Source organism: Penicillium longicatenatum, assembly GCF_028827895.1.
Source record: "Penicillium longicatenatum strain IBT 33135 chromosome Unknown contig_7_segment0_segment0, whole genome shotgun sequence".
NCBI lineage: Eukaryota > Fungi > Ascomycota > Eurotiomycetes > Eurotiales > Aspergillaceae > Penicillium > Penicillium longicatenatum.
This window is the reverse complement of record NW_026643124.1, coordinates 1,719,664-1,741,856: the sequence shown is the minus strand read 5'-3', so window position 1 is coordinate 1,741,856 and position 22,193 is coordinate 1,719,664. Positions and strand designations below refer to the sequence as shown.

The 22,193-nt window shown below is 47.8% G+C and overlaps 11 protein-coding genes across 11 annotated transcripts; 2 read left to right on the top strand and 9 right to left on the bottom strand.

The window, feature by feature from the left end:
* Nucleotides 1-528: 528 nt before the first annotated feature.
* Nucleotides 529-812, bottom strand: N7484_010921 (uncharacterized protein; the record flags this gene model as incomplete). The annotated part of the gene is made up of 2 exons (XM_057121308.1): nt 529-679; nt 733-812. 2 exons carry the CDS (start codon nt 810-812, stop codon nt 529-531), a joined length of 231 nt encoding a protein of 76 aa, XP_056967062.1.
* A 1,330-nt stretch (nt 813-2,142) lies between these two features.
* On the bottom strand, nt 2,143-3,351 carry N7484_010920 (uncharacterized protein; the record flags this gene model as incomplete). Its single annotated transcript, XM_057121307.1, has 4 exons — nt 2,143-2,302; nt 2,370-2,455; nt 2,523-2,993; nt 3,058-3,351. 4 exons carry the CDS (start codon nt 3,349-3,351, stop codon nt 2,143-2,145), a joined length of 1,011 nt encoding a protein of 336 aa, XP_056967061.1.
* Nucleotides 3,352-6,022: 2,671 nt separating this feature from the next.
* Nucleotides 6,023-7,576, bottom strand: N7484_010919 (MFS general substrate transporter; the record flags this gene model as incomplete). Its single annotated transcript, XM_057121306.1, is given in 5 exon segments — nt 6,023-6,250; nt 6,263-6,305; nt 6,442-6,707; nt 6,729-7,498; nt 7,549-7,576. 5 exon segments carry the CDS (start codon nt 7,574-7,576, stop codon nt 6,023-6,025), a joined length of 1,335 nt encoding a protein of 444 aa, XP_056967060.1.
* Nucleotides 7,577-8,440: 864 nt separating this feature from the next.
* N7484_010918 (uncharacterized protein) lies at nt 8,441-8,662 on the bottom strand (the record flags this gene model as incomplete). Its single annotated transcript, XM_057121305.1, has 1 exon — nt 8,441-8,662. The coding sequence occupies one exon, from the start codon at nt 8,660-8,662 to the stop codon at nt 8,441-8,443; it is 222 nt and encodes a 73-aa protein (XP_056967059.1).
* Nucleotides 8,663-9,882: 1,220 nt separating this feature from the next.
* N7484_010917 (uncharacterized protein) lies at nt 9,883-10,929 on the top strand (the record flags this gene model as incomplete). The annotated part of the gene is made up of 1 exon (XM_057121304.1): nt 9,883-10,929. One exon carries the CDS (start codon nt 9,883-9,885, stop codon nt 10,927-10,929), a length of 1,047 nt encoding a protein of 348 aa, XP_056967058.1.
* A 316-nt stretch (nt 10,930-11,245) lies between these two features.
* N7484_010916 (uncharacterized protein) lies at nt 11,246-11,455 on the bottom strand (the record flags this gene model as incomplete). Its single annotated transcript, XM_057121303.1, has 1 exon — nt 11,246-11,455. One exon carries the CDS (start codon nt 11,453-11,455, stop codon nt 11,246-11,248), a length of 210 nt encoding a protein of 69 aa, XP_056967057.1.
* A 578-nt stretch (nt 11,456-12,033) lies between these two features.
* Nucleotides 12,034-12,639, bottom strand: N7484_010915 (uncharacterized protein; the record flags this gene model as incomplete). Its single annotated transcript, XM_057121302.1, has 2 exons — nt 12,034-12,447; nt 12,499-12,639. 2 exons carry the CDS (start codon nt 12,637-12,639, stop codon nt 12,034-12,036), a joined length of 555 nt encoding a protein of 184 aa, XP_056967056.1.
* A 794-nt stretch (nt 12,640-13,433) lies between these two features.
* N7484_010914 (uncharacterized protein) lies at nt 13,434-14,570 on the bottom strand (the record flags this gene model as incomplete). Its single annotated transcript, XM_057121301.1, has 4 exons — nt 13,434-13,472; nt 13,533-13,625; nt 13,673-13,887; nt 13,943-14,570. 4 exons carry the CDS (start codon nt 14,568-14,570, stop codon nt 13,434-13,436), a joined length of 975 nt encoding a protein of 324 aa, XP_056967055.1.
* An 874-nt stretch (nt 14,571-15,444) lies between these two features.
* Nucleotides 15,445-16,272, bottom strand: N7484_010913 (uncharacterized protein; the record flags this gene model as incomplete). The annotated part of the gene is made up of 2 exons (XM_057121300.1): nt 15,445-15,629; nt 15,681-16,272. 2 exons carry the CDS (start codon nt 16,270-16,272, stop codon nt 15,445-15,447), a joined length of 777 nt encoding a protein of 258 aa, XP_056967054.1.
* A 1,314-nt stretch (nt 16,273-17,586) lies between these two features.
* On the bottom strand, nt 17,587-19,143 carry N7484_010912 (U4/U6-U5 snRNP complex subunit PRP31; the record flags this gene model as incomplete). Its single annotated transcript, XM_057121299.1, has 1 exon — nt 17,587-19,143. The coding sequence occupies one exon, from the start codon at nt 19,141-19,143 to the stop codon at nt 17,587-17,589; it is 1,557 nt and encodes a 518-aa protein (XP_056967053.1).
* A 428-nt stretch (nt 19,144-19,571) lies between these two features.
* Nucleotides 19,572-21,639, top strand: clf1 (putative cell cycle control protein (Cwf4); the record flags this gene model as incomplete). The annotated part of the gene is made up of 2 exons (XM_057121298.1): nt 19,572-21,353; nt 21,406-21,639. 2 exons carry the CDS (start codon nt 19,572-19,574, stop codon nt 21,637-21,639), a joined length of 2,016 nt encoding a protein of 671 aa, XP_056967052.1.
* Between the last annotated feature and the right edge of the window lie 554 nt (nt 21,640-22,193).

The following is a 22,193-nucleotide window of genomic DNA, read 5'->3' as shown; positions in this document are numbered from 1 at the left end:
GCATGAATGTTATACAAGGATTTGCCTCATAGGGCAATATTAATTGTTTTCCACGAAAAAAGCTCAGAAAGAGTGGAAAGCAGGAGTGCAATATTGTAGCCTGTAGGCCCTTGTCGCATCACGTGATACTCGATTACTCGGGTTCGTTGGGTGGGGGCCCCGTAGTTCAGGCCCCGCCAGACCCTCATCCGCGTCGGACGATCTGAGCAAGATGCTTACCCATTTCCCGGTTTGAACACTTTGATCAACATGTATCTGTTACACACTACACTTCCGCATATCGATATAAAATAGAGAACTTTGTTTGAATATTTTCTAAGTCCGGAAATTCTGAAATCAAAAACGCTTAACATGAGACGCTAATTCAAAATCATATGAAACATCGTCATTTCGTAAAACATGCTTGTCTTTGGCCCGTGGAAGAAGTGAGTCCCACTTTTCAAGCTAAGCCTCTGAACTTGTTAGTCAACACGGCTCGTGATTCCATAAGGCTAGAAGAAGTTGAGATATTGGCACTCACGGGACTATTCATTTGGTTCTCATTTGATCAGGTCGGCCCTGCTGATCAAAGGATGCCGCTGAGCTATGAGAGTGTGAAGAATTGGATTTGAATAGCTCGCCAATCAGATCCTTGTAGCTCTGAGCTTGCATGGCATGTTGCTGGGCGTCTGTGTTCCTGCTGTGAAATATGAGTACACAAAGAGGAACAAGGACGGAAGATTCGAAGCATACATGTTTGACCCAATACCATTGTTGATCCAGTGAGCAACCTTCTCGTTTGGGTGAAGAACTCCGCACTGATTGGTATCCATGGTTATTCGTAAGGTTGTAAGTCTTGATATCGAAGGAAAATTTTAACGAAGAGAGATGTCGTGTCAGACGGGGAGACCACAGAGTCTTTTTATTTCATCAGGTGGGCTTCTTTCCTTCTATGCATGCTGACATGGCTATATAAAAAAAGCCTCAGTATTCCAAATCATGGCTGATTTGCCGAGACGGTCCGATGGACAATCGCCTTCTGATCCACTTAGTGCGTCTCGCACATCCGATGACAATTCATCTAAAGTTTGATCCAATGTGATTTGTAAATTAGAACAGTGAGCCTAATGACGTGCGAAGAGAAAGGCGTAGCAAGAGAGAAGATCCGACGTCAAATCAGAAGGGCCTTACTACCCGCATTGAAATGCCGGCCAAATAGGACGAGATTTGTCGATCAATTAGTGGGCACGGGGATTTGATTTTGCACAATTTATGATGTGCGGAGCTGATCGGATCCGACAAGGACCCCCAAAAACCCCCCTTCCTCGAGTAAAATCATGGAGGTATTTGGAATGATTTCCCGCCAAGTGGGGATGTGGAAGTGAGTTTGACGAATAATCACCCGCGACATTAGAGTATGCCAAATACCTGTCGGAGTCACGTGACTAAACTTGTCGGTGTGCGCGATCAGGGCACGTGGATAGCACGTGGTGCTCGTCGAATCCTGAAATGGCCATCGTACGAGGAATGCTAATTGGCTGGCTCTTTGTTGTTGACTTTTAAATTTTCTGCGCTTGATCTGCGCTATGATCCAGATGTGTAGATCAGGAAAGAGACTTACTATTGGTCCATTTTGATGAGTCTAGTAGGAGAGTCAGGTGACCACTGGTGGATCCCACTGCTTGAGATAATCACCAAGTCTATCTGCGGCCACCAAAAAATGCACCGAGTACTTGGGACGAGATATGTGTGAACCCTGGCTCTCCAAATGGTCCTTGTATGCAAGGGACTAGTTTACCAAGATTATACCGACCCGACTACAAGAAACAGCACAATGTGAGATATCTCTATAGGTCTTACTTGATTCTCGACTTTGCATACTACATGGAGGTAATGAGGAATTCCCGAAGTGGTTGTGGGTCCGAGCACTCGTCCGAGTCGTCCCCCCGAAAGTTATAAATTATAATTGGTATAAGGAATTATCATATAAACTCGCGTCGGCAAAGTGCCGGATGACAAGCGAGTGAGTACACTCTGATACTCAGGATTCAAGACAAAAAAAGTATGGTCTCAATCATTCACAGGGAGAAAGAAGCAAAATGACAGCACTGTGATCCGCGCAAATGGTCGGAACATGCGGTGAACTTTTCGATGAGGTCTTGTTTAGATGGTAGACATCACGTATGGCCAGCCATCCTTGAAGCCCAGAGGATTCCAGCCGTATCTGAAGCCGTCGTTACCAACACCGCCAGCCTGCTTCAACTCCAGTGGGTAGTACTGGTAGTACAGAACAGGGCCTAGCTCCTTATCGTGGATGACACCCCTAGAAGATCTCGTTAGCAGGTTTTCATATATCGCATGTCTTCTAGGAAGAGATATGGGTTACATACTGTCCACCGGGAGCGTAGATCTGGTCATGGCTCTGCAGCAAGATGGTGCCGCCAGAGTTCAAGCAGGAGACACCAGCCATGTCAACCTGTGCGTAAACGGGTTAGAGGGCTTTTATTTTGGGATCTCCATGAATTCAGGTTAAGAGCACTTACGAAGTCTCCAAGTCCGCTCTTTGAGCGACACATGTGTATCCGGTACTCCTCACCCTGGGGTGGGGAGGTGTCTGTATAGGAGCCAGCAACACCGCCACTGAACAGGAGGTAGTAGTAATCCTCGTGCTGGAACATAAAAGAAGCCTCCTCGCGATGGTTGAGACTAGCATTGAATGCAAGCTGGTGCGGAGCCGCGCCGCCGACCTTTAGAGGAGATTCCATCTCAACCTGGAAGAGATCCTTCCAGTAAGAGCCGAATTGCATATACTGCTTGCCGTTGATGGTGATCCAGTTGGGGTCGATCCGGTTGTAGTCGCCGCTAGCGGGCAAGCCAATCACGCCGTGGTCGGTCCATGACCCCGGCTCCATGGTCGTAGACGTGGCTACACCGACTTGCGAGTTTTGCGTGCCGAGCTTAGATACCACATAGTACATATAGTAGATTCCACTATCATAGTGCACGTCGGGAGCCTTTGATTCACACGTCAGTATTTAATCTCCATAAGATACGCGAATCCGAGTTCGGCTTGCATACCCAAATATCCATGCTATCGACACCGTCCAACTTGATTATTGAGCCATGAGGCAGTGCAGGACCCTCATTCACCCATGGACCCGCGAGCGAGGGGGACATCATAGTGTTTACTCCACTTCCCGTTGAGAAGCGAAAGTACATGCCATCTGACTCACGCTGGACCATGCCAGGGTCATGTGTCCAACAATCTCCCAAACAAAAGCCCACGGCCGGATATGTGGTCGCACTTTCGGTCGTAGAAACCGGGAAGGCGCTGGCAAGCGCAGCTATGCCTAATACAAGTGGTGCAAGCATGGTAGCGAAGGCCAGCCGAGATAGGAGGGTGAGATTAAAGAGGGAGTTGAACAGGCTGCGTTAATAGTTGGCGTGCACGTTCTATCGAAAAGGGGGAACAGGCCATTATTTATGTTTGCTTATTTCTTGTCCCCTGAGAGAGCTCACGGAATGTTGCTTTTGCTCCATCTTTAATTAGACATAACTCAAACACCATGACATAACTCAAACACCATAAGAGGAATAGCGCGCGCTGAAGCAAAGGACAGCCGTTAGTGGCAGGAATCAGAGCCGTAAGAATTTCATGTAGATCTTCGACACTTGTGGTATTTGAAGACAGATCACATCAAGATTTCGGATTATTTTTGTCAAACTCAATATTATAAGGCCGATACCCAGTAGCAATTGAATATGCCGCATGAAAAGCCTCTCCGAAATGGGTTTTTCGTCTAACGTGCGAAAGATTTTCTTCAGAAATTGGAAGTAATACCTACAAATCATATTCAGAAGCGATTCGCGTGATGTTTAGCATATCACCTACGGCAGATTTGATGCAAGCACTACTTCCCACAAGCAAGGGAATAAACCCACGATGTTTAGATCCAAGTGTGGATTTCCTTGGCCCATTTCCAATGGTTCTCGACCATAACACGGGGTCGTCGTGGCATGATCTGGAATCTGGAATGTGGGTTCCAATGTCAACAATGTCGGGCTCGTATTCCAAGGAATGTGTCAGCACTTATGGGCTCGCAGGGAAGGAAATGCATGGAGTGAGTAGCCATACATTAAAAAGACGGAGGAGCGACCGGTGGAAGTTGAATTTTTCACTTTGAAGTACATAGTGCTGATCTGCAGGGCGACTCCAACAGTGAAAATCGGGGAACGCGGCCGTAGCCAACAACGGGATGTTCCGCACCTATCCTATGGCCGGATGCTCGCGTTTAGGTTTTGGTTTGGACAAATAGCAGATCCTCAGGGAAGCAAGGGGGCCAAACACCCATGATTCCCATCTCACACCCAGGTGGAAGCCACCAGACTACCGGCTTGCATAAGCCACACGTCAGTTATAGGATGCAAATCCTGACTGTCATACATTTATACTATTTGCATTCACGCCAATAAGAGCACACAATTCTGAGTGAGACTTTCCAAGGTTGGAAGCAAGGAACTTCGGGAGATTACATTCTTCGCTTGTCTCTGAGCGTCCAGAAGTTTGATCTTAATTAGAATCCGCAGATACATATTCAACGCTAGGAGACACCTCCCGTTCTATCTACCTAGGTCTATTAAATGATTTTGCTTACACACACTCTCTCTCATCTTACTCCACGACATGTATTGATCGATTGATTTGAGCCTTTTCAATATCGCTTTATTGGGAGGCTCGCATCATGTGATATTTTCTTCTCTCATCTGGTTATGTTAATCACAGCATTTTCAACAAGGGCAATGGATATTCGCACCATCACTGATGGCCATTTCCCTGGTCCTTGGTTCCAATTGTCTGAAATTGCCTCCAAAGACGAAAGGTTGGGATCAGAAGCCCCTGGTCAGTCTTTGCGTCAGGGTTTTGAGACACAGTTGTGCAAAGATGATAAACTATAGTGGGGCATCAAAATGCCAAGAAGAGGCCAAATGAAAAATTGCATGACATTCTCCGATGCTCTGGGCACACTCACACAATCCTTCGGTAATAATGAAGAGGAAATCTACCCAGTGTCATATAACGCAGCCAGCGCCCCCGGCTATCCTGAGTAAGCAGTGACAGCTGAAATTTAACAGTCAGCCCAAAATGTCTGGTCTAACTTGACTTAGGCATGGGGACATGGTCCAACATCCTCGCAGTTTGTTTGGCCATTTCTATCTATTGGACAGAGAATACTCGTCACCAAATTTGTGCGTATTCATAAAGCTCGCTATATCAGCGACTAACCATGAACAATGTAGACGAAGTGATGGGTGCGTCCGTAATTACGTTAATCACCCATGCTTCGCTCTTATACTGGTGTTCACCAGAACATCAAGAATTATCTTCCTTGATATTGTGCTTGGTTGCAGGACCTTTGTCATTTTGGTCATTTCTTACACTACTCTGGTGAATGCTCGCCATCCAGCTGCCAATAAATTTGCATTGTTTCCTGAATATATTAATTCCGAAGTTGTCAAGAGAAGAGACGGGTTTGCAGCAAGACTTTTAACAGCCGCCTTACTGTAGCAAGTCACAGCACATTAGTTTGTATGGGCCATTGAATCTAGTGGAATCCGATGGCACATTCCATTGCCACTATAAGGCGAGAGGGAGACCCTTCTTGTATATAGAGGTTAGAAAATAAAGGATCAGATCGAAACCCACATCATTGACAATGACTACACACGAAAACGTATAAAAGCCACTCGGCCCACATATCTCATTACAAAGGCATTTGATTCTACCTAAGAGTTCTGAAGATAGTATAAAATATGGATTAGATACTGGAAAGCTCTACGCTGACGGTACTTGGAACGATCAAGATTCCCAAATGAGTGTCATATTCAAAGTTTCATCGTAGATAAACACAATATATGCTATCGGAATACATTGGTTGCTAAAACATCATAGCTAATGTTTATGAAGCTTTCTGCCCGAGCCGCGGTAGAGACGAATAGAGCCAATTTGGAGTCAATTATACCTCGGCTTTTCTGGACTTCTTCATCAAGCCTCAACCTGGCCGCTTCCAATACGTGTCTGGAATGCTCTCACAGTAATCTTATCGATATACGCCTTATCGATTTCCTCCATGGTAAGGCCAGTCGTTTCAGGCACGATGTACCAGGTGCCAATGATCAGGAGAACGCTCAGTCCCGCAAAGACGAATCCTGTTCGAGCTCCAAAGTTGCCAGCATCAACGTTGTAGATGTATGGCACAATAAATCGAGCCAACTAGGCAGTGACTGTCTGTGTAATGACACCAATGGACAATGTCTTGGCTCGAAGCCTATAGCTTGATATTTCTGCGGCAATCGGGTATCCCATACCGAGGAAAAGACTGGTTTGGAAGGAGATCATCACGTTCCTGAAGTTGAACGACTGTTATCAGTAGATGCTCAAAGTAAGAACACGGATCAGCTTACATGAGAACTGCAATTCCCCATAGACCACTGGACCCAGGCGCGTAGTATAGTGCCCCGATCGTCAACATGAAAAGAAAGTTAAGGATGCATGCTGCCATGAAGGCATCCCGCCGCCTAACTTTACCTCCTAAAATCCAACTCAACACGATAATGATCATAGCCAAGCCAAAGCCACCAATTGAAACGTCAAATGCGTGGATTGATGGGAGGCCGGCAATGATCAAAAAGTAGATGGATTGAGACAGAAAGGCGGCACCACCCCAATTCTATGCGGTATATAAAAAGACAACAGTCAATGTCCTTCGAATATCGACCCCTTTGAAGCATTCAATGTATGAGCCCGACTGTAGTGCTTTATTTGCCTGTTCTTTTCGAATAACTTTGTTCAGATATGCGAGGCGATCATCGATTGAGTTGTTCTTGCCATAGATTAGAGCCATAACATTACGGGCTTGGGGCAAACGACCTTTGGAAATCAGGAAGTTGGGGGACTCTGGAGTTGCTGCAAATGCTAGGGCATTAATGCCTGCGACGGCCCATTGAATGGCGAAAACGTTTCTGAATGCCTGCGGGGCCATTTGCGGAACATAGATTCTGATGACAGCAAGACCCACCGCCATCATAAAGACATAAAACAGAACCAAGCCTTGCTGAAACACACCTTTAAGTCGAAGAGGTGCGACTTCTGAAGCGTATGTCATCGACATTATAACCACAACTCCGATTCCCAATCCGTTCACCATTCTGCCAGCTAGTAACAGTCCTCGAGACTCAGCGTAGTATTGCATCGCAGTACCGCCAATTGTGAGCGTCGCAGCAGCACAAGCAGGCCACTTACGACCAAATCGATCGGATATAGATCCAACCATCAATGCACCAATGGCTTGACAGAGGAGGGACATGGAGTTCCAAAGAGATGTCCAGATTGATGGCAAATAAGCTGATCCAGTAAGTCCGATACTTCCAAAGTACAGGAGAAAGGAGGGCATGGAGACGGAGGCTCCATTAACAATTGAGTCGTATCCGTAGAGCATATTTCCTAGGAAGGAGACACTGCCTGTGGTTTGTCAGATACCCGAAGATACAAGGCCACCTTGATTGACTTACAGATCAGGAGAGCGCGTTTGTTACCCATGGCACTTTGCCAAAGCGTGAGTTGACGCTCCTCCTCTCCAAGAAGATTTCCGCGACGGATGGCTTCATCTGAATATAAGCCACCTTCCGCGATGGAGATCTTCGGAGGCCATGTCTGATGAATTAATGATCTTCTCGCCGGGTTGTCCAGGAATCTGGGGAAGAAGCGTTGAGTTTTAAGTACATCCCCACACCAGGTAAAGTGGAGACATCTGGTTCACGAGCTTGTATCTGGGGTCCGGGGCAAAAGGTCCTGCCTCTGTCAACAGAAATTCGGAGATGCCGGTGGACTATCGACTCGTCATTGACCAACCAAAACAAGCGGATCATTCAAGAGGCTCAGAGAATAGCATCGAAAAAGCATCACTATTCCGGATTCGGTTAGAGCTTAGCACGAGGTGAACGATCAAGGTGGACAGCTCTAGAGGACAGGGTGGGACATCCGGTCCTTTGATAGTCGGCTGATCCCGTTAGCGCGGATCATATGATGATATGAGAGGACAATACGAGTAGTGGACATTACCATAATCCTGTGTAGTAATTCAAATGAGAATTATCATTGGCGGCTTGAATAGAGTTTGTGGGCACTTGAAGCTGGTGTGGACACTCAAGGTGGACAGTCAATGTGGTCATCTCAACACTTAGCAGCAACCTCTTATTTTCCGGGTAATTCTTGGAAGTTTTTGGCTCAAAGTACGACTTAAAAGATAATTTAGATAAATCACATCCTCAGAGGTATATTGAAAGACTAGGTGAATTCAACAAAGGCCTCATCGATCTTCCTCCACGGCGCGTTCAATTAAGATCGTGTAATCCTAACCTTGGAAGGCATGATAACGACTCTCTTGACTTGAAGCTAGTAGATTCATGGAATTCGACCCGGAGTAATGAATGAGAAGTGGGGATGTGTGAAACTGGGGTCAAGCACCTTGATCATAACCTGATTCTTAGTTGACTCGCTAGAGGCTGGTATAGTGAGACTGGTTAGGAGGTACTCTCCTCCGCGCCCTTCGGCCTCTAGAGCCAAGTAGCCCGGGGCATTAGACTCAGCGCCACTTGTCCACTGCTCTCGGTCACATAGGACCATTGAGTTTGGAATTTGGTTAGTGTCCTTGAATTGACAGAGAATATCGAAGCTGGAGTGGCAAGGAGCTAAACGGCATCGCGTATCAGCCTCCTCTTATTGTTCCGTGTATATCAACATACTGGAGCGATGGCATCCAGTAGAGCTTTTCAAGCCATAGGATCCCTTAGGCACTTAGATCCTCGGAATGTGAAAGGCGTCTTGCATTGGCTTCTTTGATCCCGACATATATTCCCAAGACTATGAGAAAGCTTACAAATGCTTCGCAGGTGCTCAGAAACCTTCAAGCACCTGACAGAGACAATCATTTTATTGCCAATCAACGACGCGACGAGTACGGCGCTAGAAGGATTTAGCCAGCCTATGGGAATAACGCAGCTATTGGCTGTTGCTTATTCGGAATTGACAACTTGACCGTCGACGAGAATCCTTTCACAATGCACGCTGAGGCTCTAACTTGGCGCAGAGAGTACTCGTCAGATACCTATATTCGTACAATTGACCGGCTAAAGGTGCTTTGAAATATGTGTGTTCAATGAGCAAGTGGGAGATAGAATTACCCCGAACGCCCCGGACCCCGCATCAGATCAAAGGCTATTCTTTCTACGCTAAACCGCATTTTGAGGAGGGCCCGAATTGTCGACATTGGCCTATTGGAGATGCCTCATTTACTACGCTAAACTGCTTTTTGAGGAGGGCCCGAACTGCGCTGTCAATATTAACATATTGTGAACGCCTCTTTGCTCGAGCTAAACCGCTTTTTGAGGAGGGCCCGATTTGTAGGCTTTAAAGTTCCTGATAGGTCATCATCCGTCTTTATACATGCTTCTAACCAAGGTTATAGGGGTAATTACATCTATATTACTATTTCAAAACTGCCGGGGATACTCCAGGTGGGTCCTTCTCCAGGCTTGAATCAGGATATCACCTACCATTCAGCGGGTGGAGCCGAGCGTGGAGCCGAGAAGTATATTGCTTTGGCTGTCTGGATTGCTCCTGCACAGTTATGGACATTATTGTTCATCTGCATAGAGCTGTTGTGCTATGTAGTAAATCCTGGAAGGATGAGGAGTACGCGGGACCCAGTCTGGGGAGTCGACCTATAAAGCGTAGGTTTTTTCCCCAGAAAATCCAACTCCAAGCTTCCTTCACTGAGTAGTGAATCCATAGCCCTGCCTGCCTGAAATCAGCAACTTGGCTACAATTACGGTCAACTCGCGACAATGCAATTTCTGGGTCTGTCTAAGCTGCTTCAACTGTCGATAGGCATCGTCGTGGCGATGTCGGCGATAGGCGGAGAATCTATGCGTATTCCTCGAAATGCTGCTCGAAGCGATCTGGCACGCAGAAGCTCATATAGCAGCGACTGCTCCCGAACATGCATGACCAACATTGTCCAAGGAATCATTGATTCGATGGTCGTGCACAATCCGTCCATGCTGCCGTTGGCACCGATGTACAAGGCGACTGAGAACTCGCACCCGGCAGCGGTCACCATGATGACGGCGTGGCGCACAATCACTGAGGCAGGCGAGCCTAGTCTGCTGGCAATTGACACAACAAATGGCACGGCCTACTTCGCCCTGGATGTTAGCGAAGGCGACGACGCCAAGGAAACAGTCCTTCGTGGTCGAATCAAGGTTGTCGATCGGTTGATCACCGAGCTTGAACTGTTCATGAACCGCAATCGCGGAGACCACGGCTTTTCCTACTCGGCCGCAGAGCTTCCGACGAATTATGCAACATTGATGTCGCCTCCAACAAATCGGACCAAGGCGAGCAGAGATTACCTGTATAATCTGAGTGATGCCCTTTTCTCGTCAACCAACAGCCTTGCGGTCAGTGTCGCCGACGACTGCCAATTCACCGAACTGGGCTGGAAGGTTGTTGATACTGGTACATGGGGAAACGCTTCCAGCGACCCGCTCGGCTGCAGCTGGCCAGATGATCATCCCACTGATGACAATGCACGAGTGGCTCTCGTCGTCGATGAAGAATTAGGCTTCGTCGTTACTAGTGGCATCATCCCGGGCACCGTCTACCCCTATCAGAATGTCTCCGCTTTCATCCCGAATCGTATGGCATCGTCGCAGGAGGCGCAGGAAGTGTGGCTGAAGGCGACGGAAGCTGAAGCTGAGATCACAATGGTGGCTCCATTTGGAGCTACCGGTGACACGCTTGAAGTGCTTCAGTACTACGATGGTAAGCTCCAGGCCATGCAGATCAATGTTTACCTGAGTGGCCCAAATATGACATCGCCCTGGTTGTAATGGGCTTTGTTGATGTGGCGTGGAAGGGGTGAATTGAATTCGAGGAGACGTGAGAATCCGAGTCCAGACTTTCGGTGCTTGTAGAGTTCACTTAGCATGGCCGATTCAAATAATCCAGCTTTTGTCCTCATTCTCTTCATGAAGGCTAAAGTGAGTTCGTCGGGTTTGATAATTAGTCATTAAACCCAATAATCAAATCAAATTGAACATGTTGATCCTGGGGACACACACGCCTTTTAGCCCTGAGCCCGACGCGAAGGCCAACAGCTTAAAGGGATTGGATTGGTCGACAGGGAACAGCAGTAAAAATCACAGATCAAGGGTTGAAAACAAAGGACATGAAATGGTGGAAGCTGGTGGTGTTGATCAGTAATTCTTCATCATCCTCGTCCATGCTCACTAAGGCAACGAAATACTCTTCTGTGAGCAATCTTATGAAAGATTGATCTGCCTGTCGGTTCATAATGGGAGAAGAAACAATACGACGCGGCTGAACTACCCCGTGCGCGTCACCTGATTTATCCATGTTCTGGGGCTTTTCTCCATGTGCTCTCCTCGCAAATGTTCGTCTCGATCGTCCATAATGGCAAGTCTTTTCGGTTCACCACTTCCAGGCAGGCCTTCTTGGACGAGGATATTCAAGTAGCTCGAAGTTCTTCAACGAGGGGGAACAGTTTACTATCACTTGATCTTGGTAGGACCCGAGGGACTAGGTTCTGCCAAAGAATTAGGTAGCAGAGGATGAATGCCTACGAGCAAAGTTGCGCTATTAACTTGCATGTTCACGGATGCTCCTACGCTTGCCCTTCGTACGTTATTTTTGTAAAGGTTCCAAGGTCAGAGGCATAAACTTGAACAAACTCAAGATAAACATACATCAATCCTTCCTTACAGGGGCATATGTCTATTAAGAATCCTTTTTAATTCCTCGAAATTTTCAATGATGGAAATCCAAGAAGCAAGCTAGTTATACATTTGTAAGGCTATAAATCATTACAGGGTAAACAACATCAAATCATCTAATCCGTCCATCACCACCATCGTTTCAAGATTGCCCGTACCGAACACGGAACTTGATAGGCAAAATGATGATAGTGATCATCATCAGTCCAACCCAAGTTCATCAGAGCTATCAACGAGATCATTGAATCTATTCGCAAGCTCCTCCTCAACAGCACCCATAATCACAGGAACATCCGAAGCCTGGAGACGATTGGAGCCCTTCCAGCCTTGTCCAACTTGGATATTCTCAATCGGCCTATTATTTCCATTTTTGATAGTCGTTGTGAAGGTCATCTCATCAGCGGTCGTGATCGAGGAAGGCTCCGGCATCTCCTCAGCAATGGTTGGAGTCGCCGTGGTCGTGACTTCAACCCCATGGATTGCGCTTGAGGTTGGGGTTTCTGTAGTAGCTGTAGTAGCTGTAGTAGATGTTGGTACCAGGACTTTGTTCAGGGAATCCATGCCCAGTATGTCCAAAATGCCGTCTATGTAATCAGTGGTCAAGGGCATCAATCTCTGTTATTTGTTAGCTGGAGAATTATATGTGTGGATTGTAGGATCATTTACCGGATCGCGAGGCTGTATCGTTGATCTCTGTTTGTTTTGGGTATCGGTGTTCGACTCGCGAATTGGGATCGCGTAAACAGTCGCGGCCAGAAGGCCTGTGACCATTACGACTCCCCAGGAGGCCTTAGACGGGAATATCATATTCAATCGTCTTAAGATGTATTCGCGCAAAGCTGGGTATAGAGTTGGTGATCTGAGACAACAGAGAGGACAGCAGTGCCAAGGGAGACTATATGGAGAAAGATATTTGCAGACGCGAAGTAGACCCACCTGGATATCTATGATTCATATAGGTTGTGTTTTGAGGGGGCTTGTAATTGTTGTGGCTCTCCGGAATGAAGGTTGTGCGCACTTTGTAAGGGGACTCAACAGACGAATACCGACCGTCGCATTTTTTACCAACCTAGCCAGCCATCTTGTATTTTACAATCACTTTCGCTAATTAATCAGCGTTTAGCTGCCATGCTTGCTGTAAGCCATCTGTTCTAAATTGAATATATTGGTGTTTACTGGCTGCCATCGTTTCTTGGGAGACGCTTGTTGCGAAGCTAGGGGTGTCCGTGCGCGATGTTAATCCCTGGTGTCGGCATTCCAAAGGCTGGATAAACCAATAACATGCTTCCACTAAATCATAATGACAGTGCCGAGGGAAGGGAAAGCAAATAATCCTGTGAAATTGTGCCCCTGCTGGGATAGACGGCATGACGGGATGATTTTTCGTCCTCCTCGTTATCCAGCCGGTCGAAAGCCTGACCTGTGTAAGTGCACTTGCGACAGTTCAGACCGTTCAGTTCCAACGACTGCTCTACTTTCTCTGGTGATTTTCATCCAATTGTCTTACATTCTCCTTCTAGTGGTTCATTTATCAACGGCATTGTATGAAAGAAACATGAGTTCATTCGCGTAGAATGTTTAAAATTACAACTTCTGTCCAACTAAACACCATCATTGAAGGTATAGTGGTTCATCCACCGCTGGAAAGTTGAATTAGCAACTAGATACTCAGATTGTTTGCATTCCTCACTAAGACACACCTTATCAATTGGCTTGGACGAGTCACAAAATCGAAGATCAGTCGCGAGGCGAATCACATTATCAGGGTCATGGTTTATGGTCGACGCATGAATCTAGAACATCATTAGATGCAGTTAATTTAGTAAATTGGGTGACATACCATATGAGGCTTGTGCAAGACAACATCCCCAGCCTCATAGGCCGAGACCAACCAACGTCGGCTATGATCTCGAGCAAATTCAGCCGGAAATTCCGACAGCAAGCCCGTTGCCATCATATTTGAATTGAAAGCATTTTTAGCCTCCTCATCACTCATCCCGGATTCTTTTGCCTTTTTGTAAAAGGCTTCTTCTAGCTCCAGCCCAATGCTGTCACCTATTGTCCATTTAGCACAAAGTGTCACGGCAACTACAAGCGACGCCCAACATACCATCTTCAAGATAGATAAGTCCCCCGCCGTTTAACTTGATATCTCCCATTGGACACCAGGCGGTGATACTGGTCGGGTCACCATGTCTCAAGAAGATCTGGTCATAATGCACACCAATGGGCTTCGAGCCGGGAATATTGTTCCTGAGTAACGTGCGACGATAACTGAGAGTGTTTTTGTTCCAGCCGGAGAATCGAGCGATGAAGTCGTACAAAGCGGGGTGGTTGCAGAACTTCTCTGCATACCAGTCCTGATAGTGAGCATCGAGGGCTAGGTCCACAAATGCTGCCGCCTGTTCACCACCTGGTCTTCCATTTCCATCCGCATGCCCAGCACCAATGCCGGGATATTGTTCGTGGCTCTTGGCTGGATCAAAAACGCCCTCAACTGGCTCGCTACCGGGCTTGAGAACACCGGTGGACTTGAGAGATGTAAAGTATGCGTTCCGGGCTTCCAGGACATCGTTGCGCGGAAGAATCCCTTTCAGGAAGAGATAGCCGTCTTCTTCGAATCGCTTCCGGAGCTCCTCCAGGGGTAGTGTGGGATCGGAAGGGCGAAGAAGAGCTGCGTTGTCTGAGTTCAAGGGCCCGTCATTGACCTCGAGGCGGTCCGCTAGGATGGCAACCATATTGGCTTCGTGAAGCTGGGATGCTAGATTATGTGTATATCAATGAAATGTTTGAATTAAAAGACAATGATGCCTGGTGGGATATGCTGCAAATATATAACCTCATAGCTTCCACGGGGCCCCGCGGTTGCGGGGGTGGTCAATTCAATAATGCAGTGTCATATCCAACCAGATTAACGTGATTGTCATCTATGCCCCTGCATGACAGAGAAGGTCGGCAAATTTGTGGAGCTTGTGCCTCCATGGAATATTCCTTTGGGCAGCATGGTGCCGATATTAAAGAAAGAAGAGTAATAATCCCCGCTTTTGTTGCGGGGAAGTGTACTTGATTAAGAAGAGTGTGGAACCCATGATGTCTCCACTGCGGGAAATTCTACTCTTTTCTCCTGCAGTGGGGAAATGCGAACAACCGACTGGCTTTGATCGCATCTAAAATGCGTCATATTCTAAGTTAATTACATATGCTGCACGGTGTCTATATCTTTCGTTCTCGCGATTATAACTTTTGACAGTGATCTACAGGCACGTTCGGAGTTATTCCGATATCTGTATACCCTTGCTTCTCTATTTTTGCAGTCCCATATGCACCAAAGATCTTTAAGGGCTTAGTGCTCTCAATCTTCATTCTCATCGTTAATATCCCATGCGCTTTCACAGTCGCAGCATGTTCCAATGTTGATCTATACTACCAATAAGTGCATGCAAGGTCACCAGATAGGGCTATGCATGCAGCATGACCCTTGCATGAGTCCCAGTACAATCTGATACTCTGGCTGACTACCCTTCAAAGATACTCTCCACTTTTATATCACCAGATTTCACATATCTATTGATGCTAAGTGGAAGGAAAAAACTCCAGTAAATGCGCTAATCTTCAAATCCCGGACTCATCCTCGCTCGTCCAGCCACTCATGCTCCAAGACGAGACGTCATCCTCAATTACCAACTTCAGAGTTGAGAATTCGATATCTTCATACAACTCCCTTCCCGCCACCCTAGCTTTTGCATGCCACGGCCCCCGACCTCCTAACCTTGCATCATTCCGATTCCGCCAGATGCCTGTTCATGGGGTTAGTCATTGTCACCCACTGAGATTGACATAATACTCACAAGTCGCCAGATTCTGTCTCTTGACATTCTTCGTGCCGAACCAATACTTCAACAATCCACCACTAGTGGTTGCTTCCTGATGCGAATATGCATCCAAATCATGGAGATGATCATTATCAACACCCGGCTTGAGTACTGACCTAAACGAAACAACATAGAAAGTCTGTTTCGTCCATGTGTGACTTTCAGCCTCTGAAAACATTTTCAAGAGAGCAAAGACTTCGGTCCAATTGAATGAATCAAGATACTCGGCCGTGGCATAGTCGTCCCGGGTTGGCGTGAAATATGTCAATGCCAGTGATAGCAGCCGGCTTTGCGTGTCCAGACTGTTTAAGTCCAGGAGATGAGCCGACCCATTGTATGGTGAGGCAATCAGGCGAGAATCAATGTCTGAAGACTCGTGCTGGGTATTCTCGTCGCCTAATTGTAATTGACGAGATGCTGCAGCGTGGAATTTCAATTCATCGAAATCAGATGTCACCAGATCGTGGCGGAGGATTCGATTCAGAATCGGCCGAGGGGTTGCGTCTTTATCAAAGTCGGCTTTTGTTGCTGTGCTGTTCAGTGTCGGGGCAGCCACATCTATCGCCATGCTTGCAAGAAGCGAACACAATGCGGGTATATCACGAGCCGTTTTGTTGGCGAGTCTATGCAAGCCGAAAAATGCGACGATAACGAGAGAAAGGTCAGGAGAAAAGAAGTATTAACTTTATGGGTTTTGGAAAATTTGATCGTCATAAAATTTAGACACGCAAGCTCTGCACACCGCTACCGTGTTCCTCTATTTGGTGCCACATTCCCCCAGATTGCGAAAGAACGGCTAAAGAACTCGGCATAAGCACGCCATTTAGAGTGCCATAATCAAAGTTTGGGTCGGATCCTTTATATCCTCACACATTTATGATTGATTCGTTGAGTACGATTTCGTGATGAAATCCCGTCTGAACGCTGTTGCTCTACGTGTTTCATGCCAGGTGGAAATCTTGGGACCTTAATGTACATCAAATGTACCATTCTTGACATCCAATATAGGTACAATTGTATGGCTAAGTAACTTCTAGAACAGGGTTTTCCGAGTTGAACCATGGTTCCGTAGCGTTGACATAGGGGGCCGCACTATACATACACCCGAGCGTGACACCTATGCCCCTGATCTGCATGTACCTAATACACCACCTGAAGTGTCAAGGCTACCGCAAGAGTATATGACTAATAATTTGCCATGAAGTGGCATATTGTTCAACCTTTGCACACTGACTAAGGGCTGCTTACGAACTGTGATTCGGTCTAAATAATGTAGCGATGAGCATCTTGCTGATTACACAGATCAAATCTTCGCCACCCGAGAACCTAGATTTCGATCCCCAATTGCGTTATAAATCATCTGACCGCATAAATTGATTGCGAAAGTTGGAGTGACGCCCATTTGAAATCACCCCAGTTTAAGATCAATTAGATTTGTTTGGCATTGGAAGGTGTAGGAATGCTAGATACAAATAATGATGCGACTAAGCTTATTCCACACTATTTTGGATTTGATGAACGTAAAATTATTTGGTATGAGGCTTGCAGAATGAACGAGAATGAGGGGAGGAGGGCTTTATGCATAGAAAGAAAGATTTTCAAAAGAATAAAAACCTTTGAAGGGGTTAAATTCGAAAATCGCGCCTCCTTATCTAGAAATATATCGTGCCTTCCAAAGACAGACCAATAGATCAAGCAATCGAAATTATTTTTCATCGTGGATTCTTTGAGTATTTTGTGATTGAATATGACCTTTCTACTGTACAAAATTGGTATCACAAGGTTAAAATGAAAGAGCCAGCCACCCCTGGTCATTGATCGTTCTTGAACGCCGCCCAAATGCAGACCCGCAAAAAATAAATAAAGTAAGAGGCGGATGCGACTAAGGCTTAGCGGGTGGGCCCATCTTGCCCGCACCGGTGTCCACCTTCTTTTTAAGTGGAAGAGCTGGGACCTTGAACCCATCCTTCTCCTTGGCCTGAGTGCTGCTTTGACTACCGCCGACCTGAGTAAACGTGCCAGAGTTAAACCAACGGTCCTCTTCGGCTTTGCGCTTGCGACTGAGTTCAGCTTGCACCTTAGGATCGACAAGCTCGAGGCCCTGAACAGGAGTGAATGCAATGGTACTAGCAGTACCGGCGGAGCCGCCACCCAAGGAAGTTCCCACACCGGAGCTGCGGAGGCCCTTGGATTGTAGAACACTGGCCGTACCACTCACGCCGCCCTGACCGAAGCCACGCAGTGAGGAGGCGGTGCCGCTGGCGGGAGTTGATGCACCCCAGCCCTTGTTGTTCTTGCTGAGCTTGGCACGGGTACGCTGGTCGATTTGTGTGGCACGGATGCGGCCATCGTTCTGTTGACCCAGCATACCCAAACCGACAGTGCCCTCGCCTGTGCCGTATCCAACTTCTGCTTCCTCCTTGCCGAAAGCAATCCGGTTTTGGGCCTTGCGCATTTCGGTCATGGCGATAGCCTCCTTGGCCTTTCGTGCACGTCGTCCACCACGCTTTCTCGATGGTTTGTCATCTGGGGCTGGAAGAGCCTTAGTTCCAGCATTAGGAGCAGGCTCAGTCAATTTTTCCAGTCGCTTGAAACATTGCTCTTTCAGTTCCTCGCCCAGGGAGCCATCTTTGGCATAGTTTGATACATCGGCGCGGGTTGCGAGTACCATCTTGGCAGAAACGATGCGGATAGCTTGCTTTTTTAGATCGTTGGGGACCTCCTGAATGAGTGGCGAGTCGTACAGGAAGCCTTGTGACCGCACACCATGGTTCGTAGCGAAACCCAAACCATCTTGCCGCCTAGATCCCTGGGCGCCCAAATTGCAGGCGGGAATTTTCGCCAAATCTAACAATCCACCGGTTTGGTTCAGAAACTGGGCGGCGATATGAGCACCAATGAGCGTCGCTAGGTTGGGGGCAATCTGATGAACACGGGACCGAATGCTCTCTGTGAGAGCTGTACGTTCCCGATCGAGTGTGATAATCTTCTCGCATGTGTCCATGACCATCTTCAATTCTGAATCAGTCATCTCACGGCCACGGGTGGTCGTTCCTTCAACTGCCACAACCATAAGAGACGGCCCATCTAGCACACCCTTGAGTGACTCTCCCACGATATTGTCTGCAGAGTTCGAGATGGCTTTGATGTCGTCAAGAGGGCCATTTTTGAGGATAGCCACGGTTTTCGCATATTTGATAGGGCTCGTGACGAGGGTTTCGAGTTCAGGGAATCGGATAGAGTAGTGATCACGTAGGACTTTGTGTAGGCGAGTGAGTTCATCACCTGTTGTGATTGAGCGGTCGAATTCATTGGTAACTTCGGCGCCTTCTTTGGGGGCTTCTTGCTCATCTTCCTGCTCCGGTTCGAGGTCCTCGTCCTGTTGGAAATCTTCTTCAGAGTCCTCGAAGTCGCGCATAAGCTCCTCCGCGGTCGACATGATGGCGAAGAGGGACAGGAATCTGGGCGAGTGTTGCGAACGAGTGCGAAATTGTTTTTACCTGGTGCCACCGGGGCTTTTAAATGTCGAGGTTCGTGGAAATTATTACTTGCGATGGAGCGGAAGTGAGCTGTGGCTTAGTCACCAGAGCTAGTGCGGGTGGCGAAATGAGACAGAGGTGCAGGTTCAATGATTTCAATCCGCGATTGGGTTGAGGGATCATTAGAGCTTCAACATCTTCACTTGGCCATTGTGCGCCTTTATGAGAGGAGATAGAATCAGTGACTAATACTGATTTCTCTTTCTCTGTGGTTTGTCCTCCAAATCACGCTGTTCACTATCTGATTCACTACTGTCCATCACGCCCGACCATCCCCCAACTATTAACTCGACTTCTCCGCCAACCTCGATACCCTCAATCCAACAAAATGGAGGCATCACGAGGCCCTCCCCGGGTCAAAAACAAGGCCGCTGCGCCGATCCAGATCTCTGCGGAGCAGCTTCTCCGTGAGGCCGTGGACCGGCAAGAGCCTGGCCTACAGGCCCCAACACAGCGTTTCGCCGACTTGGAAGAGCTCCACGAGTACCAAGGCCGCAAGCGCAAGGAATTCGAGGACTATGTGCGGCGAAACCGCATTAACATGAATAATTGGATGCGCTATGCAGCATGGGAATTGGAACAGAAAGAGTTTCGGCGTGCGCGATCAATCTTCGAGCGCGCCCTTGATGTCGACTCGACCTCTGTCGTTCTCTGGATTCGGTATATCGAAGCCGAGATGAAAACCCGGAACATTAACCATGCTCGCAACCTCCTCGACCGCGCCGTGACGATTCTTCCCCGTGTCGATAAGCTTTGGTACAAATATGTCTACATGGAGGAAACTCTTGGAAACATCCCTGGTACTCGGCAGGTGTTTGAGCGGTGGATGTCATGGGAGCCTGAAGAGGGAGCCTGGGGTGCTTATATCAAGTTGGAGAAGCGGTACAATGAGTTTGACAGAGCGCGTGCGATTTTCCAGCGCTTCACGATTGTGCATCCCGAGCCAAAGAATTGGATCAAATGGGCTCGTTTCGAAGAAGAGTATGGAACGAGTGATTTGGTCCGCGAGGTGTACGGCATTGCAATCGAGACATTGGGAGAGGACTTTATGGATGAGAAGCTGTTTTCAGCTTATGCCAAGTTCGAGGCCAAGCTGAAGGAGTTTGAGCGTGCTCGGGCGATTTACAAATATGCTCTCGATCGCCTACCGCGGTCCAAATCAATGATTCTGCATAAGGCCTATACAACTTTCGAGAAGCAGTTTGGTGACCGAGAAGGCGTCGAGGATGTCATTCTGTCCAAGCGCCGAGTCCAATATGAGGAGCAACTCAAGGAAAACTCCAGGAACTACGATATCTGGGTCGACTTTGCACGACTCGAGGAAACCGCGGGCGATCCAGAGCGTGTGCGAGACATCTACGAACGTGCCATTGCACAGATTCCCCCTTCACAAGAAAAGCGACACTGGCGCCGCTATATCTATCTGTGGATCTTCTATGCCATATGGGAAGAGATGGAGGCTAAGGATATTGAGCGCGCGCGCCAGATCTACCAGGAATGCATTAAACTGATCCCCCACAAAAAGTTCACATTTGCCAAGGTCTGGCTGTTGAAAGCGCAATTCGAGATTCGACAGATGGAATTGCAAACTGCGCGCAAGACATTGGGTATGGCAATCGGTGCTTGCCCCAAGGACAAGCTTTTCCGGGGCTACATCGACTTAGAGCGACAGCTGTTTGAGTTCGTCAGATGCCGAACCCTTTACGAGAAAAAGATCGAATGGAACCCCTCCAACAGCCAATCTTGGATCCAGTATGCCGAACTTGAACGTGGCCTGGATGATCAAGACCGCGCGCGGGCCCTCTACGAGTTGGGCATTGAACAGCCGACTCTTGACATGCCGGAGCTGGTGTGGAAGTCTTACATTGAATTCGAGGAGGAAGAAGAGGAGTATGAGCGTGTCCGGGCGCTGTACGAGCGTCTCCTCGCCAAGACAGACCACGTGAAGGTGTGGATCAATTACGCCCGATTCGAAGTCAATATACCCGAAGAGGAAGAGGAAGAGGAGGAAGAGGAGGAGCGGCCTATCAGCGAGGAAGCCAAGCGACGTGCCCGTGCCGTCTTCAACCGGGCACACAAGGTGTTCAAGGACAAGGAAATGAAAGAAGAGGTATGTGATTCCTACTCGACAGGTTTGAGCTTCATACTAAATTCTTACTCAGCGCGTGGAGTTACTCAATGCTTGGCGGTCATTCGAGAACACCTACGGCTCGCCGGAGGACATCGACAAGATCGAGAAGCAGATGCCGCGGCGGGTCAAGAAACGCCGCAAGTTGGAAGACGATCGGTACGAGGAGTACATGGACTACGTGTTCCCGGCGGACGACCAATCGGCCGCGAATCTGTCGCGGCTGCTCCAAAAGGCGCACCAGTGGAAACAGAGCGGGCAGGCGTAGAGCGGGGCCACCTTGTAACCATTCTTCATGTGTTATTAATATCCACCAATACTTGTACCTGTCACCATTTCTCAATATCCCCCGGACAGCATTCGCAGCTGATTTCGATCCTACCTAGGCGTGATCTGTAGTACGAATCCTTTAGCTATGGTTGGATATATCCCAAAAGTCAGCCCAGGGGACTGTGCGAGTTAAGATCCAGGAATAGAGGGCTGACCCCAAGGTTGTACCTGCATCGGCAATCCGGCTCCAGTTAGAATCCTTTCTCTTACAGGTAACAGACGCACGGTCCACGTAATACATCATCTATTCAACGCGACCGTTTTGCCCACGAGCCCAAGTGGAGGAGCGGAGGCGCGGAAGAGCGCCTCGTTGGGGGCGTCTCATTTTATTCCACGCTAATTTTTTTCGTGGGCTTTAGATGCGATCAGGCGATTATGATCAGATACTCTATCTGAAACACTTGAAAAATACCTTCAGGAGTATAAAGCGTATTGTGTTCCTCGAAGTCACACGCGCACGAGCCAAGTGTGAATCCATGGTTTGCATCTCCA